The sequence below is a fragment of the Sardina pilchardus genome, chromosome 24, assembly GCF_963854185.1.
Source record: "Sardina pilchardus chromosome 24, fSarPil1.1, whole genome shotgun sequence".
Taxonomy (NCBI): Eukaryota; Metazoa; Chordata; class Actinopteri; order Clupeiformes; family Clupeidae; genus Sardina; species Sardina pilchardus.
The window spans coordinates 25,134,545-25,149,038 of NC_085017.1; the positions used below are offsets into that span (position 1 = coordinate 25,134,545).

Here is a 14,494-nt window from a genome sequence, read left to right on the forward strand (position 1 = left end):
CATTTCCATTCATAACACCATTTCCAAGCAGGCATGCCAGTCACTGCTAACTCAGGCGATATAACCAGCACAGTGGGTGAGCTGAGCACGAGTTGAGTATGTCAGGAACAGCAGTCGTTTAGATCCATTACAGTTTGGCATGATTCTCTGTGGTGCTCACGAGCACAGCTCTGTGGTGTAAACGGTCTCAGTCTTCTTCATTGTAGCCCACCAACTTGGCACTGATGTCCCAAAGCCTCATAGCAGCTAGGTCATCTTTTCCCTCTGGAGCAGGTTCCTTCAGTTTACAGTCACTACACAAAAAGAGACATGACACAGCTTAATACATATCCTGAAAACAGTGTTGATGTATAAAACATGAGAAAACTTGTTATACATGGGCAGGTACACTCATGCACTCAACAACTGTTGTGATGTAATAATATAAGCAATAATATCAAATAAAACGATAATGAGCATTTTCAAGGCATCATGCAGAGGTTTTCACGACTAACTACAAACATTTTAATCAGTAAGTGTAATGAATATGTAATGTACACTTAGACATTAACACACATTATGCCCCACATATGCATTCCCACTTACATATTCTTACGTTCATACATCTCATCCTCTAACATCCTGTTACCTGAAGTAGCAGCCGGTGTGCACCTCCAACCCCTCGGTGACCGCACAGTAGATGGAGGTCTGTGCACCTTGTTTGGGCGTCTTCATCAGGAGCCAGGCAGGTGCCTGGAGAAGGGCACTCAGAAACGGGTGCCGTGTCTCCACGTAGCGCCCCAGCTCTGTCCTGATCACCCCAGGGTGCAGGGCAAACGAAGACACCCCAAAGACTGACAGAGGAAAACATAATGTTGCTGTGGTGAAGCAGACCTTATCTACGTATGTGGGAAACCCATAATGTAATGTAACTCAATGCAAGAAATGTTTCCTTCTGATCTACCATTTTGTGAATTATACACTGAAACTCTAAACTTTAGCGTCATAGGGAGCATCAGCATACTTTAGAAAATGGAATTAGGAAGCTCTTACCTCGAGTTCGACGTGAGAGTTCTCTTGAGAATAAAAGGTTGGCTAGCTTGCTCTGTCTGTAGCTCACTAGTGAGTCGTATGGGGTTTTATTGTAGAAGAGGTCCTCAAAGTTGATCTTCCCTGAAAACAACAGGTTGCATGTGGAACTTGGGATGTCACCGTTATATTATAGGCATTTGTTGTTTTGGAGATTTCAAGGACAATATAGTTGCAAAAGGACAATAGATATGCAGTTATCCTCTGCAGTGGTACTCAAAAGTAGTCAGTTGATAAACAAACTAATATTCTTTTTTGTCTCTTATTTGGATCAGCAAGAGCGGAGTCAGAGGAATATGAGGACAAACCCTGGCAAGTAAAGGTCCAGATGAAAGCTAGGCACTTGACACAGGACATGCCTTGCTAGTTCTCTCGCTGTGTGTGTGTGTGTGTGTGTGTGTGTGTGTGTGTGTGTGTGTGTGTGTGTGTGTGTGTGTGTGTGTGTGTGTGTGTGTGTGTGTGTGTGTGTGTGTGTGTGTGTGCGTAAAACAGCCAAAAAGTGCTCAAAATGTATGGGAATTCCTTCAAGACTGTTGGAAACTCATTTCATGATTTTGTCCAAAAAACTCCAACTCCATCGTGTGTGTGTGTGTGTGTATGTGTGTGTGTGTGTGTGTGTGTGTGTGTGTGTGTGTGTGTGTGTGTGTGTGTGTTCCTCTTACCCCCGACATGAGCGATGCTGGATACATTGACAACTCGACTGGGTGCAGAGCTTTTCAGCATGTCCAGGAGCAGCACTGTAAGAAGGAAGTGTCCTAAATGGTTGACCCCCAGCTGAGTCTCAAATCCGTCCTCTGTCAGCATCTTGGGACACAGCATTACACCTGTTAGGGGTCCAAACAGCCAGGAGATCAATTCATGTTTTGATTTAGTAGAGAAGATGTTAGTAAACCATATTACATCAGAAAATATATCACATGTGACAAAAAGCAAAGTTCTGAATGCCAAAAATCTCTAGCATTTTGCATGTCCTACATGATTGTATTTTACAAGGTTTACTAAATAAAGATGTTGAACTATCAAGTAAAATTCTGTGAGTAAGAATATGGATGAAGGCAAAAAATATGGCACCTTTCCTCACACTGAATTTGTGACTGCTCACTGTATACATACTCAAGACAAACTAACTTTATCATTCTAAGTTCACTAGTTCTCAATTATCTCTACACTTGCAGTATATTTGGAGGATTTAAAATTAAACCACCACCAGACTGTTACAGGCCTTGAACACTGGCCAGTGGCTGACAGAGGTTTTTCAACTGAGTGCATCTCACCAGCGTTATTGATGAGGATGTCGAGCCGATCCTCAGTGGCACTGAGTTTGCTTGCAAACTCCCTCACAGATCTGAGCGATGAAAGGTCCAGCTGTCGGACCACCACATTCCCATTTCCCGTTGACCATCGGATCTCTGATGCGGCTTTCTCACCTCGCCTCATGTCTCGACAAGCCAGCACCACACGTGCTCCTAAAAGTCAAGCACATAGTTGCAAATCTACATACACATACATATGTCGGGAGCATAACATGTCTATTACAGTATGTGAAATTATAGGGCAGTGTGTAGCATTCACCTCTTAGAGCTAAATCTCGGGCGGTTTCCTTTCCAATTCCAGTATTGGCTCCAGTAATCACCACTGTTTTTCCATCAAGGCGTATTTGATTTCGGCAAACTCCACCTGCAATCCATTTCCTCAGGAGCACCAGACCTGTGTTAAATAATGCCCAACATCAGCCAGACATCTACCAAAGAACCATGAGAGCCAAAACTCAGGAGACTGCTGATCAGTCAAATCAGTGAATTTGAATATGTTATTAATTGGTCATAGACCTTTGACGAGGTTTCCCTTATTTGATCTTGACAAAAGTCATAATATTGCTATGAGTACCGATTCACAGCGTTGAGAATTTGAAGAGACCTGTTACTGAGTTTATTTAATTATTTATGACACATATTTTCAAAAAGAGTGAAACAGATGTGACCCATCTAATGACAGTAGATGCCATTGTCAGTGGAGGTTATTAGTTCTGAGTCTGTTGTTTATCATTTCCTTTCTCCCCACATTTCACTGTAACGCTGATGTGATGTATTCCTTCTAGGTGATTAGCTACATTGTTGAGCTTTATATTTAGGAAGCTGAACTCATTATGGGGTCAGCAAGATGGGCAGTAAGATTGTTGTTAAAGGGCAGAGACAATTGACAGACATGTCATACATATGAGACGTAAGGCCAAGCACATTGTGTCTGACCCAGTGCATCCTCTGTTTACAGAATTCAGAAAATTGCCATCAGGAAGGAGGTAGCCTACACAGCTGCAATGGCAACCAAAAACATTTACAAAAAGTCATTTATACCAAGTACAATATCACTACACAATTCCCAATAGTCAAGATATCCATATTGTATTTATTGCTGTTTTAAAGGGTGATTGTACTATTTGTTATGTATTTATTTATTCCACTGTTGTGGACAATAAAGCTATTATTATTATCTCCTGGTCAGCCACTCAAATAAAATATGCATTTCCTGAAGTGTCAAATAAAGCATTAAATAGCCTATAGCTGCCTTACTTTTACCATGGTAAATATTTCACAGACAACCAACTGGGCACATAAGGTGAACAGACACAACGGATTGCCTTATCACTTACAGTCTGGTTTTGTCCAGATTAAGACCCCTTAATCTTGTGAGCTCTGATGGTTCACGACGTCATTGACATACAATGAAATAATACATAAAAAACATTCCAGTATTTTCATTCTGATGGCAATGCAAACGTAGGCCTATCCTAGCCTACACGTGGGCAGTTTTCATGTTCGGAATTAGACAGAGAAATACATAGGCCTTCTACACATAGAGTAAAAGTTAAATTCACAAGCATTCTTCTGAAATATATATGCTGAGATCATGATGAACATAGACTATTTAACAAATTACATCATCATGCTTCGTTTCTGTGTAGGATTTTCAGCTCTAACCTGTGCTACACTTGAACAGTTTTAAGCAGTGGCGTTATCGCGCTGTCACTACACTTACTGATGGCTGTCACAGCAGTAGCCACACCGTACTTGGCAATAGGGTTTGTTTTCAGCTCTTTCCATACTTCCCGGGCTGGCACAGAGAGACTCATACCGTCCGTTCGGCGGAACTGCCCCGTTCCCCTCTTCTCACCAACAGAAATTAATATCCCCAGTGTCTTGATTTGTTTGTTCGGTTTTGACTAACGCTAACACATTAACGGACTAACGGGCTGGTGTGTTCTGGGAACTTGTTGGCATTCAAGGTTTTATAATCAGATTAGTCTTGGATAAAGACTAACCGGTGGTGTGTGTGTGCAAGAAGACAAAAGCTTGACCACAGTATGGCTTATGATGTCCATACGCATTCTTTTTTTTTTTTTGCACAAATGGCAAAATGCAAAAATGGGACTACATACAGGTACTGCGCTCGCTGCATGCCACAGTGTTTGCGCTCCAAGAATATCTGGTAGGCCACCTCTTACTGCATGACTACAGTTGGCCTACACTGACACAAGAGGGCGCTCAATCGCGAGAAAGCATGATGGCCAACAGAGAATAAAATAATAAAATAATAAAAAAATTTTAACACCTCGCAATACTGTAAACACAATTAATCTGAGTCAATAACAAACAACTAGTTTACAACAATTAGGCTACCAACCTGCAAGATCCTAGGGGTTGGGATTTTTTTTTTTTTTTTTTTTTTAATTTATTATCACCTCCGCCAAGGAGGTGATATTTTCATCTGGGTTTGTTTGTCTATTTGTTGGCAAGATAACAAAAAAAAAAAAAAAGTGATGGATGGATTTTTAGGGAAGGTCTGAAATTACCCAAGGAAGAAATTATTAATTTTTGGGAGAGATCCGTATGACTTCAGGAGACTTTTCTGTTATTTCGCTTGGCGGTGTTATGACATGGTATGGCCACGTGGTGGAGATCTGAATAGTTTAGGACTAGGGCGCTATTTAGGACCTAAACTTAGGACCTAAACTTTAGGTTCAAATGTACTGTATGACAACCAATACACAATCAATATCACAACCAAACAATAGGCCTACAGCCGGAGGTCTGCGCTCTCTGAGTGATCTTCTAGTTTAATCTATTATTTAACCAGGGTGGTCACATGAATGTCCTATGATTGTTGTCTTTAATGAATATGTGTTGGCTGGATGGGTAAACAACAACATGCTTTTCATCAGTATCTTAACAAAATGTCAATATAAGTGGAAAAGAGAAAGATTGGAACGGCCCTCCTGTACTCAGATAAATGTAATTGGACATTGGATCTACTCTGTAGCGTATCATGGAGATTGCTTCTCATGCGCAGACCAGATGAATTACTCACGACATATTCTTGGCCTCTTAGGCCTCGCCTGCACCTCATCCTAACTGGCAAGAAATGAGTCAATGAGAAAATCGTATATGAGTCAACGGGCCCCTTCATTTTCACAAACATTTTATTGCTTGCATTTATTTTAAAAATATTTGTGTCAGTTAAAGGTAGGGTAGAAGATCCTGGGAAACGATTCTAGCAAAGCTGCATTTTGAAAATACACAGGTCAAAAGTCCCAACCCCTTTTTTCAGACTTCCTCCCAAAGCCACGCCTCCAGAGTAGGGAGGAGCAGATTGCAGTTTGATAGATGCATCAGAATCCAATCATCGTTAACAGTCCGCTCAGTATGATTGGATGTTTTTCCTGGATTGCTCGTTCTAGAGGCCACTAAAACGTTTCATTTTTGTGTCAAAACTTCTAATTAATTGTGCAATGGGGGTTTGAAGAGTATTTCAAGCATTATGTGAATAAAAATGCTCCAGAGAGCATGCTCCAAAGATCTCCTACCCCACCTTTAAGTAGTCTGGTGTTTAGCTATTACAGGCTTGATGTTAAAGTCATCCTTGAGAAATACATCCACAACTCACAATTCCTGTACATCCATTTTTATCACAGTAAAAGTTAGGGAGGAAAATAGACCATTATCTGTTTCATTAAACTCTCAAAGAAGTGATTTTCTGCTGCCGTTACGGACACTTATGGACACTGCCACTCCATAGGACATACTGTAAATGGAGAGCAGTGAGGTCTGAACCAGTTTCCTGTTGGGCATCATTTGTACTGCGCAGCCTCAAGCTCAGTTTGGTCAGATGTAACGTTGAGCAACATACTGAAACATGTAACTCTTCTGGTAGCTGCACCCAGAACATTGACAATGTGCAGAGTGCTTCTAGTTACAGTGCCCTCCAAAAGTATTGGAACACATGCTGAAAGTTAAATATAAAATCATCTTTTGGAAATTGATCTTAATGTCTTAAATGAAAAAAATAGTAAATATTCAACCTTTAAGGACATCAGTTTTCTTTGTGAATGAATAATGTATTGTAAATATATAAATGTTTTCCTTAAAATACAGGGGTAATAAAATTTCCATAGAGGATTTTTATTTTTATTTTTAAAGGCCAGTTATTTCATGGATCCAGGACACTATGCACCCTGATAAAGTCCCCTTGGCCTTTGGAATTAAAATAACCCCATATCAACACTATACCCTTCACCATAAGAGATTGGCATGCTTTTATGTCAGCTATTAGCTGTTAGCTGGTTTCATTCTCAGTGAGCTCAATGCAATTCATTTAAGGCATTAAGATCAATTTCCAAAGATGATTTTATATTTAACTTTAAGTATGTGTTCCAATACTTTTGGAGGGCACTGTAGTTCAGCTTCTGGTAGATGATTTCAACATAGTGCAAATCCAATTGATCCTCATCAATTTTATTGATCCTCTTCAATTAAAAGTTTAGAATATATATATATATATATATATATATATATATATATATATATATATATATATATATATATATATATATATATTACATGGCCATAAAGTGAGGTAATGTGAAGCCAAGCCAATGTTGTATTTCACTGAAAATTAGTGTAACCTGCGTTGTGTTGAACCACCGCAGTCTAGCCCTGCACAGGCCTGGACTCGAACCCGCCAAGCAGCAGCACCTCTGATCGGGAACTGAGCATGCTAACAATCCAGCTAAAAGCCCAGACTGCTAGCTTTTATGCCAGCAGCACTCTTGAGGCGTAGGGGAGTGAGGTTTTACTAATGTTTCACAAGCACAGCTAAGCTAGCTGGCATCCGTTACATTCACCCCCCTAAACCTCACTCCTCATCTGTGTTGTGTTGAACCACCGCGGTTCAGACCTGCACACGCCCGGACTCGATCCTGCGAAACAGCAGCACCTTGGATCGAGAGTCGAGCGTGCTAAAAATCCAGATAGAAGCCCAGGCTACTAGCTTTCATGCCAGTAGCATTCTTGAAGCATCGGGGAGTGAGGTTTACTTATGTTCTACATGCACAGCTAAGCTGGCTGGCATCTCGTGCCTTCAGAGCTCCTGCCAGGCGCCCTCAGCCCTCCACCAGAATACTCACCTAGTAAGCCAGTGAAGCTGAGCGCTCGAGCAGAGGAGGCGGGCCTGTTCTTTGCCCAGATGCTGGACCACAAGTATCAGTACCGGTTCAGCCCTCCATGGGGCCCTAAGCAAAATCCTGCTAAGGGGCCCTCCTGTACTCTATGGGCCAAAAGGTAACCATTTTTTTAGGAGGTTCGCACCTGATACCTCAGTGTTCCCAATTCAAATCATCCCACCCCATTTTGTCTACAAAAGTTACCAAATATAGTGTTTTCCCCATAAAGGACTAGGAGAAAAAAAATAATTGTAAAAATAATTGAAAGAAAAATAATTGTATGTGATTGAATCACCTTAACAGCTATAAAAGCAGTTTTAGGGTCTGGGCTGCTTGATTGTGCTAGTAGCCTATACTCACTGAGGCTGACCTGTGTCTGTCAAAGACATAGGCTACTGGACTGGCTTCCCCTGATTCCCTTCAATATTTTTTTTCAAACGTAGACTATTTAAACAATCATGTTAATACTTCATATAGGCCTAATTCACGATGTGCATCTATTGTCCAGTATGCAGCACAGAAAATCAAAGTTAATCCATTAGGCTATACTTTCCATTCCATGTTAAGTAGGCCTAAGTATCTAAACCAAAGAAAGCTTGACTGATATTGTAAAACGATTTACTTGTTTTAAAAATGTATGGGAAGAGTGAAATCACCGATTAGGGTAGCCTACTGTACTTTCATCTCGAGCACACACGTTAGGGCTATTGAACGTATTTAAAGATACGGTTAGTATTAGCCTATTATTAGGCTACCTCCGCCTTCATCGGTGTTTGTTTGTGTGTTAGCAAGATAACTCCAAAAGTTATGGAAGGATTTCGAATTCAGGAAAGGTCTGAAATGACTCAAGTAAGGAAGGATTACATGTTGGGAGTGATACGCACTTGGGCGGAGGTCTGCGCTCTCGGAGTGCTTATCTAATTTATTTATTTATTTTAAAATGTAGCCATTTTTTTTTTTTTTTTTTTTTTTTTTAAACGCAATTTGTGGTTATATTTCACAACTTTTGAAAAGTATTCTACTCTACCCAGTATTCTACTGGGAAAGGCTGGCAAGCAAGCCACAGACAGATAAGGGGATTAATCTGCCCTGTTAGGCCAGCAACAGGCATGAGAGATGCAAACAAATGGATCAGTTACTGGCTAGGCTACTCAGATTATTTGTTGACATTAAAACCGAGGAACGAACACAAGTTTACCCGACTTCTGTTCCCGCTGTTCATTCTCTTGACGTTTCTTCTTCTGTTTGTCATGCTCTGAAGGGTAATTCGGTTTCATGATGACTGTCGCTATAATAACTGTACAGTAGGCTACCTGTCGCTTGACTCAAGGGGAGACGGGGCCTTCGTTAACTCGCGGGGCCCTACGCAACTTGCGTAGTGTGCGTATAGGGAGAACCGGCCCTGACAAGTATACAACAAAGGAAGTGTTCCGAAGCAACCCTGGTTCGATTCTGGGTCACGACACCAATGTATCCTGTGTTGAATTGAACCACCGCGGTTCAGCCCTGCACACGCCCGGACTCGAACCCGCGACACAGCAGCACCTCAGATCGGGAGTCGAGCTAACAATCCAGCTAAAAGCCCAGGCCACTAACTTTCATGCCAGCAGCACTCTTGAGGCGTCGGGGAGTGAGGTTACATTAGCAATGGTCACTTAAGGAGATGCTCTCTGAAGAGCTGGACTTTTTTGAAGATGGAGAAGGATGTTCCTACTCTAGTAGGAACTGGTAGTGTGCTCGACCAGCAAGGAACAACAGATGACAAAGTTTGAATTGGCCTGAACGTGCTGGCGGAAGGGCTAGACGCCGCTTGGCTGGGGAGCGCAATGGTTGTGTGGTAACATATGCCTGTATGAGGGCATTCAAATAGGTGGGGGCAGAGCCAGAGAGTACTGTGTAGGCAAGCATTAGAGTCTTGAATTTGGCCAACGGTCAATGTTGCCAGATTGGGTGCCCGCCAAATTGGGCTTCTTTTATATCGTTCGGCGGGGGAAAATAAGCCGTCGGCGGGTAAATAACATTTTGAGTTCAATGGTTCTCTAAGAGAAAAACGTCATCGGGCGTTTTTTTGCTGAAGACGGCGGGGTAATTGGGCGGAAATCAGTCAACCCAATCTGGCAACAACGGTAGCCAGTGTAGCTGGATGAGCAATGGGGTGACATACGCCCTTTTGGGTTGGTTGTAGACCAAGCGTGCCTCTGCATTCTGGATCATTTGAAGGGGTTTCACTGTGCAGGCTGGGAGACCTGTCAGGCGGGCATTACAGTAGTCAAGTTGTGAGATGACTACTGCCTGTACCAGGAGTTGGGTAGCATCTTGAGTCAAGTAGTTCCTGATTTTTTTCGTATGTTGTATAGTGCGTAACGGCACAACCTGGTTACTGAGGCTACATGATCAGAGAAGGTTAGTTGGTTGTCGAAAATGACTCCTACATTTCTTGCAGTCCTGGTAGGTGCAACAGACAAGGAGTCAATTTTGATGTTGATGTCATAATGTATGGTTGGTTTGGCTGAGTGGACTAGCAGTTCTGTTTTTGAGAGGTTTAGTTGGAGGCGGTGTGCTTTTATCCATGTTAATATGTCTGAGAGGCAGTCTGAGATTCGTGTCGAGACCAAGGGGTCGTCAGGTGGAAAGGACAGATAAAGCTGTGTGTCGTCTGCATAGCAGTGGTATGAGAAGCCATGTGAACGGATGATCTGTCCCAAGGAGGTGGTGTAGATAGCAAAGAGAAAGGGGCCCAGTACTGACCCCTGGGGGACCCCTGTGGAGAGGAAGTGAGGTGAGGACTGCTGTCCAAGCCATGATACCTTGAATGAGCGTCCTCATTAACTGTGCTAGGGTTGATGGAAATCCTTCAGCATCTTCTGAAGATGTTGTGTGTGGATGCATTGATTTTTTATTTCATGAATGACCCTGTGCAACCTTGATCTTTGACCATGTGACCTTGAGTGCCTTATCGTTTAATTTGCTCTTGAGCCTTCATGGTGATGAAGATCAACCAAAGTGTTCTGGAGATATAACACAAAATCAGGCGCATAACCAGAAAAACTAATTTTTCATGGAATTAAATTCAAAGAGGCAGTAAAATCTCTAGGTACCACATCCAAGTACCAGCAAACACACTAACATGGCTGTCACATGGTTTACGTTGCCGCCACGTTAGGTTCCGACATGGCGGAAACCGAAAAAGTGAAAGACGGCGTAATGTTGTTATTTTCCGATCTCACCGCACTGTATCGGCAACTTAATGGCAACCTTGCAGGAACCAACACAACTTTCCGGCAACCTTCTTGCAATATAACTGCCATGTAACTGCAAGATTATAGCAACATTGAAACCCATGTGCTTGGAGGTCGCAGTCACATCTTTATTTTACATGACTGCTATAACTGGTGCTGGCTAGATTTGCAGAAAAAGTGGTCCTGTGTTTCGCAGGTGACTGATGGCTACCAACATGCTCATGGCTGACAGATAGCTTGTATATGACTTCAGATGTATTTTTTAGTTAGCCCATCCATGTTAATCCATGTGTATAGCTGTATGGCATAGCACTGTGAACTTTCTATTTTCAACCAGACTTTATGTCCAGCCAGCACCAGTTACATAGGTCAGTCAGATGTATACTAGACACCTTGCCAAGCTCATCAATTCAGTGTCCTGCCACGAGTGATGGACTCATCGGCCGCGTTTCCCAGATTCGTTAATTAGATCTTCTTAGGAGCGTTCTTAAGATCGCTCCAAAGAAGATCTAGCACTTAAAAACTTCTTAACGAATCTAGGAAACGCAGCCATTGACTTTTCAAACTTTAGGTATAGCTGACATTACAACATTTTTCACAGCCATGGTTTGTAAATCTAATTGTCATGATTGGAGAGTAAGATTTAAAATGTACACAATATGCAAATTCATATATTTATGGAAATGTATATTTTGTGGTGTTGCAATGCATTCTGGGTAACTTATCACCATGTGTGAAGGCAACGTTACAGCAATGTTGTTGTTATCAAATGACCATAGCGCCATGTAACAGCAGCATTAGGTACACCATCAAACGGCATGTTACCAAATTGACCTGTCGGCAAAGTTATTTACACCACCAGACAGCAACGTTACCAAATGATCATAGCAAGACATTAAGGCCATATGATTCACATCACCACACAGTAACGCTACCAAAAATAAAAACCCTATGGCCGCTGTCATATTATGGCAATGTTGCTCAAGTCACCTAATGGCAATTTTATAGAATTGTGCCCATGTTGCCAGAAGGTTAAATCGCCCAACTGGCAACTTCAACAACGTGGCTGTTTAGTTTTGTGTTAACTGGGAGTTAACTTGCTATCATGAAATATACTCCAGAGATACAGTAGCCTATTCATGGGTTTCATCAGGTTCCTTTCCACAGGTGTTTTAATCAAGCACCAGTCTGCATTCAATCTAGAGGTGCATGATACTGTGGAGGGACCTGATGAAACCTATGGATGAAACCCATGAAGAGGCCTAGTTTTCAGGAATCGACATGCACATTTGCCCCCTAAGTTATACTCTTGATGTAACATTACTCTGGCTCAATATCCCAGTCAAAGATCCTTGATAACTCCACTTCTACCCTCTAGTCTATGGTCCAGTATTTTACTGAGGCATTTGTAGCTGCTCTCTTTGTTCCATCTAGACAGAAGCTAGGCTAGCCTACTACACCATGGAAGCTTACACAACAGGGATTTTACATTTTGTAGCATACATTATCTAGTTATTCATGCAGAATTCTTCAGAAGTTTCTACAAATAAAATAGGAAATTGGGGAAGTGTGTTTATAAAGTAAATCTTTGTGAGCACCAGCATGTAGAACACTCCACTCAGCATGTTCCATTCAAGAACTGGACCACAATGGCTACTTCTGGTGATGTTACCAAATAACCTCAGTTACCCTTTGCTATGCTATCAAGGTCCAGACTTTTTCTATAAATCGCTGACAACCTAGAATAGGCACATAATTGATACATAATTTGATACATAATTACATAATTGACTTATGGCATACAGTAATCATCACCGTCTGGTCCAAATTCAATTATACTACTAATTATTGGTTCAAATAATTATACAGCTAACTAGCTACTGCTAGCTAGTTAGCTGGTTGATTAAATGGCTAGCTAACTGATAAATTGGGCAATATGATTAAACAGAGGTGGGAACGTTGGCAGTTCAGCAACTTAAGCTAACAGGAAAGATTGTGATCATCAGATGGTTGCCAGATATTGAAGTTGTATACTATACATAAATCAATAATTAAGCAAACTATTTCAAGGGCATGGATGCTCAGAATTCTATGTACCACATGATTTTAGTGCTATTAGACACAAAGAAGTGCTACATTTTGTCGACATATTTCAACTGCGAGTCTTTAATTAACTGGTCTTCATTACTTCATGACATACAGTATGTCATATGTCTGGGCTGTGGGCTCAGTCCGTTCATTTTACTGGGATACATTGAACACATCATACCATTACAAGGAAGTCACTCGTACACCACCACCATGACCGAGATGCAAAACATGTGTTTCAACTCAAGGGAGGGGTGACATTTCTTCAAAGTTAGACCTTAGTTGCAACATGAACTCAACATGAGGAAATACTGCATAATTCAACCAAAAGTCACGGCTTCAAAGCAAGCTAGTTGTTATCATTACTTATAGTACGTTGATTTATATTCAACGATTCTAACGGAAAATCGCAAAACCCTTTGAAAACATTTTCATGGGTGTATGCGTTATCCATCAAACGTGCTAATAACATGTTAAAACTGTGAATTCGCTGAAAGCTGATTTGTCCATACTCTATTTTAATTTATTTTACATGGAATAACACGGTTTAGAGAATGGTAGAGATTAGTTATTGACATGTCTTGATATAATGGAAGCTAACATGGCTAGCTAAAGCGAGCTAGCTAGTGTGAAAACAAGCTAGCCATTGGGATAGATTTAATAAGCCTCATAGCCAGGCTGATGATCTTGAACGGCAACTGTTGAACCTACTAATTTCACCGATTTCCCCTAATTACTGGCCAGAACAGAACATTTGACGAAATTAGGACATAGTTTTACCTGTCAACAAGGGTAATTGCAACCAGGAAGCCCCTTTACTCTTAGCTGCGTTGTGTAATTAGCTATCTAGGCAATTTTGTTTATCACTAACAGTTGGGTAGTTGATTGCTTATGATACAGCAGTCGATGTTTATTACCTTTATCAAAATGTCGTAAGAGGTTTAAGAATGTTCACAATCGCTGTTTTACCATATGCTGACGGTGCTAATTAACCCAAAACATAGCTTAATGCTAACCTTTTGATTGTCAAAAAGCTGCAAGGGGAGGGCGCTCGAGAATCGTTCTCGTCTCCTTAATAAACTAAATAGCTGCTACATGCTAACGGTGGTTTACAGCTAGTTATGCTAGCTAGATGATAGGTTATTTGCCATGGCTGACACAAGTAGTTCACGTTGTTACTCATTAGACTTGTACTTTGTAATGAGTTAATTTGATACAATTAGTTTATAAAAATGTATCTGGCAGTAACATAACTGTGGAAAGATCATTTTAGTGATCATTCCCATTAATACTAGATCCTCAGAACACAAAATGGCCAGACACATCTCAGTGTTGTAGTGGGGACAACCATGTCTTAACATTTGTTGTTATAAAAACGTTCGTGCTTTAAGTAGACATAGAAGCACTTTGAGACGATTCATATATAAACATTACTTTCATCATGTCATGTTAGTTCATTTACACGTTTAGTAAACCGAACGTTTTAATGATTCTTATAGTGCAAAATCAACAGCACCAGAGAGAGTTGAAGCGGAGCTTTGACAACACCCCGCCCTCTGTCGAAGATCGTTACCAATGAAATTGTCCAACGCCTAGTCGGGGA

At 41.2% G+C, this 14,494-nt stretch overlaps 1 protein-coding gene across 1 annotated transcript; it reads right to left on the reverse strand.

The window, feature by feature from the left end:
* Window positions 1–187: 187 nt before the first annotated feature.
* Window positions 188–4,198, reverse strand: zgc:153441 (retinol-DH_like_SDR_c domain-containing protein). The gene is made up of 7 exons (XM_062528975.1): window positions 4,105–4,198; window positions 2,641–2,775; window positions 2,343–2,534; window positions 1,731–1,892; window positions 1,033–1,152; window positions 629–833; window positions 188–293 (listed from the first exon to the last, which is right to left on the reverse strand). The coding sequence occupies exons 1-7, from the start codon at window positions 4,196–4,198 to the stop codon at window positions 188–190; spliced, it is 1,014 nt and encodes a 337-aa protein (XP_062384959.1).
* Window positions 4,199–14,494: the final 10,296 nt, after the last annotated feature.

Excerpts from the sequence above, each read along its gene's own strand:
- zgc:153441 (XM_062528975.1), bottom strand. The coding sequence starts at position 4,198 with ATGAGTCTCTCTGTGCCAGCCCGGGAAGTATGGAAAGAGCTGAAAACA. Across the intron at positions 1,893-2,342 it reads CATCCTCATCAATAACGCTG|GTGTAATGCTGTGTCCCAAG; the intron begins GTGAGATGCACT and ends GACCCCTAACAG. Across the intron at positions 294-628 it reads CACACCGGCTGCTACTTCAG|TGACTGTAAACTGAAGGAAC; the intron begins GTAACAGGATGT and ends CTTTTTGTGTAG.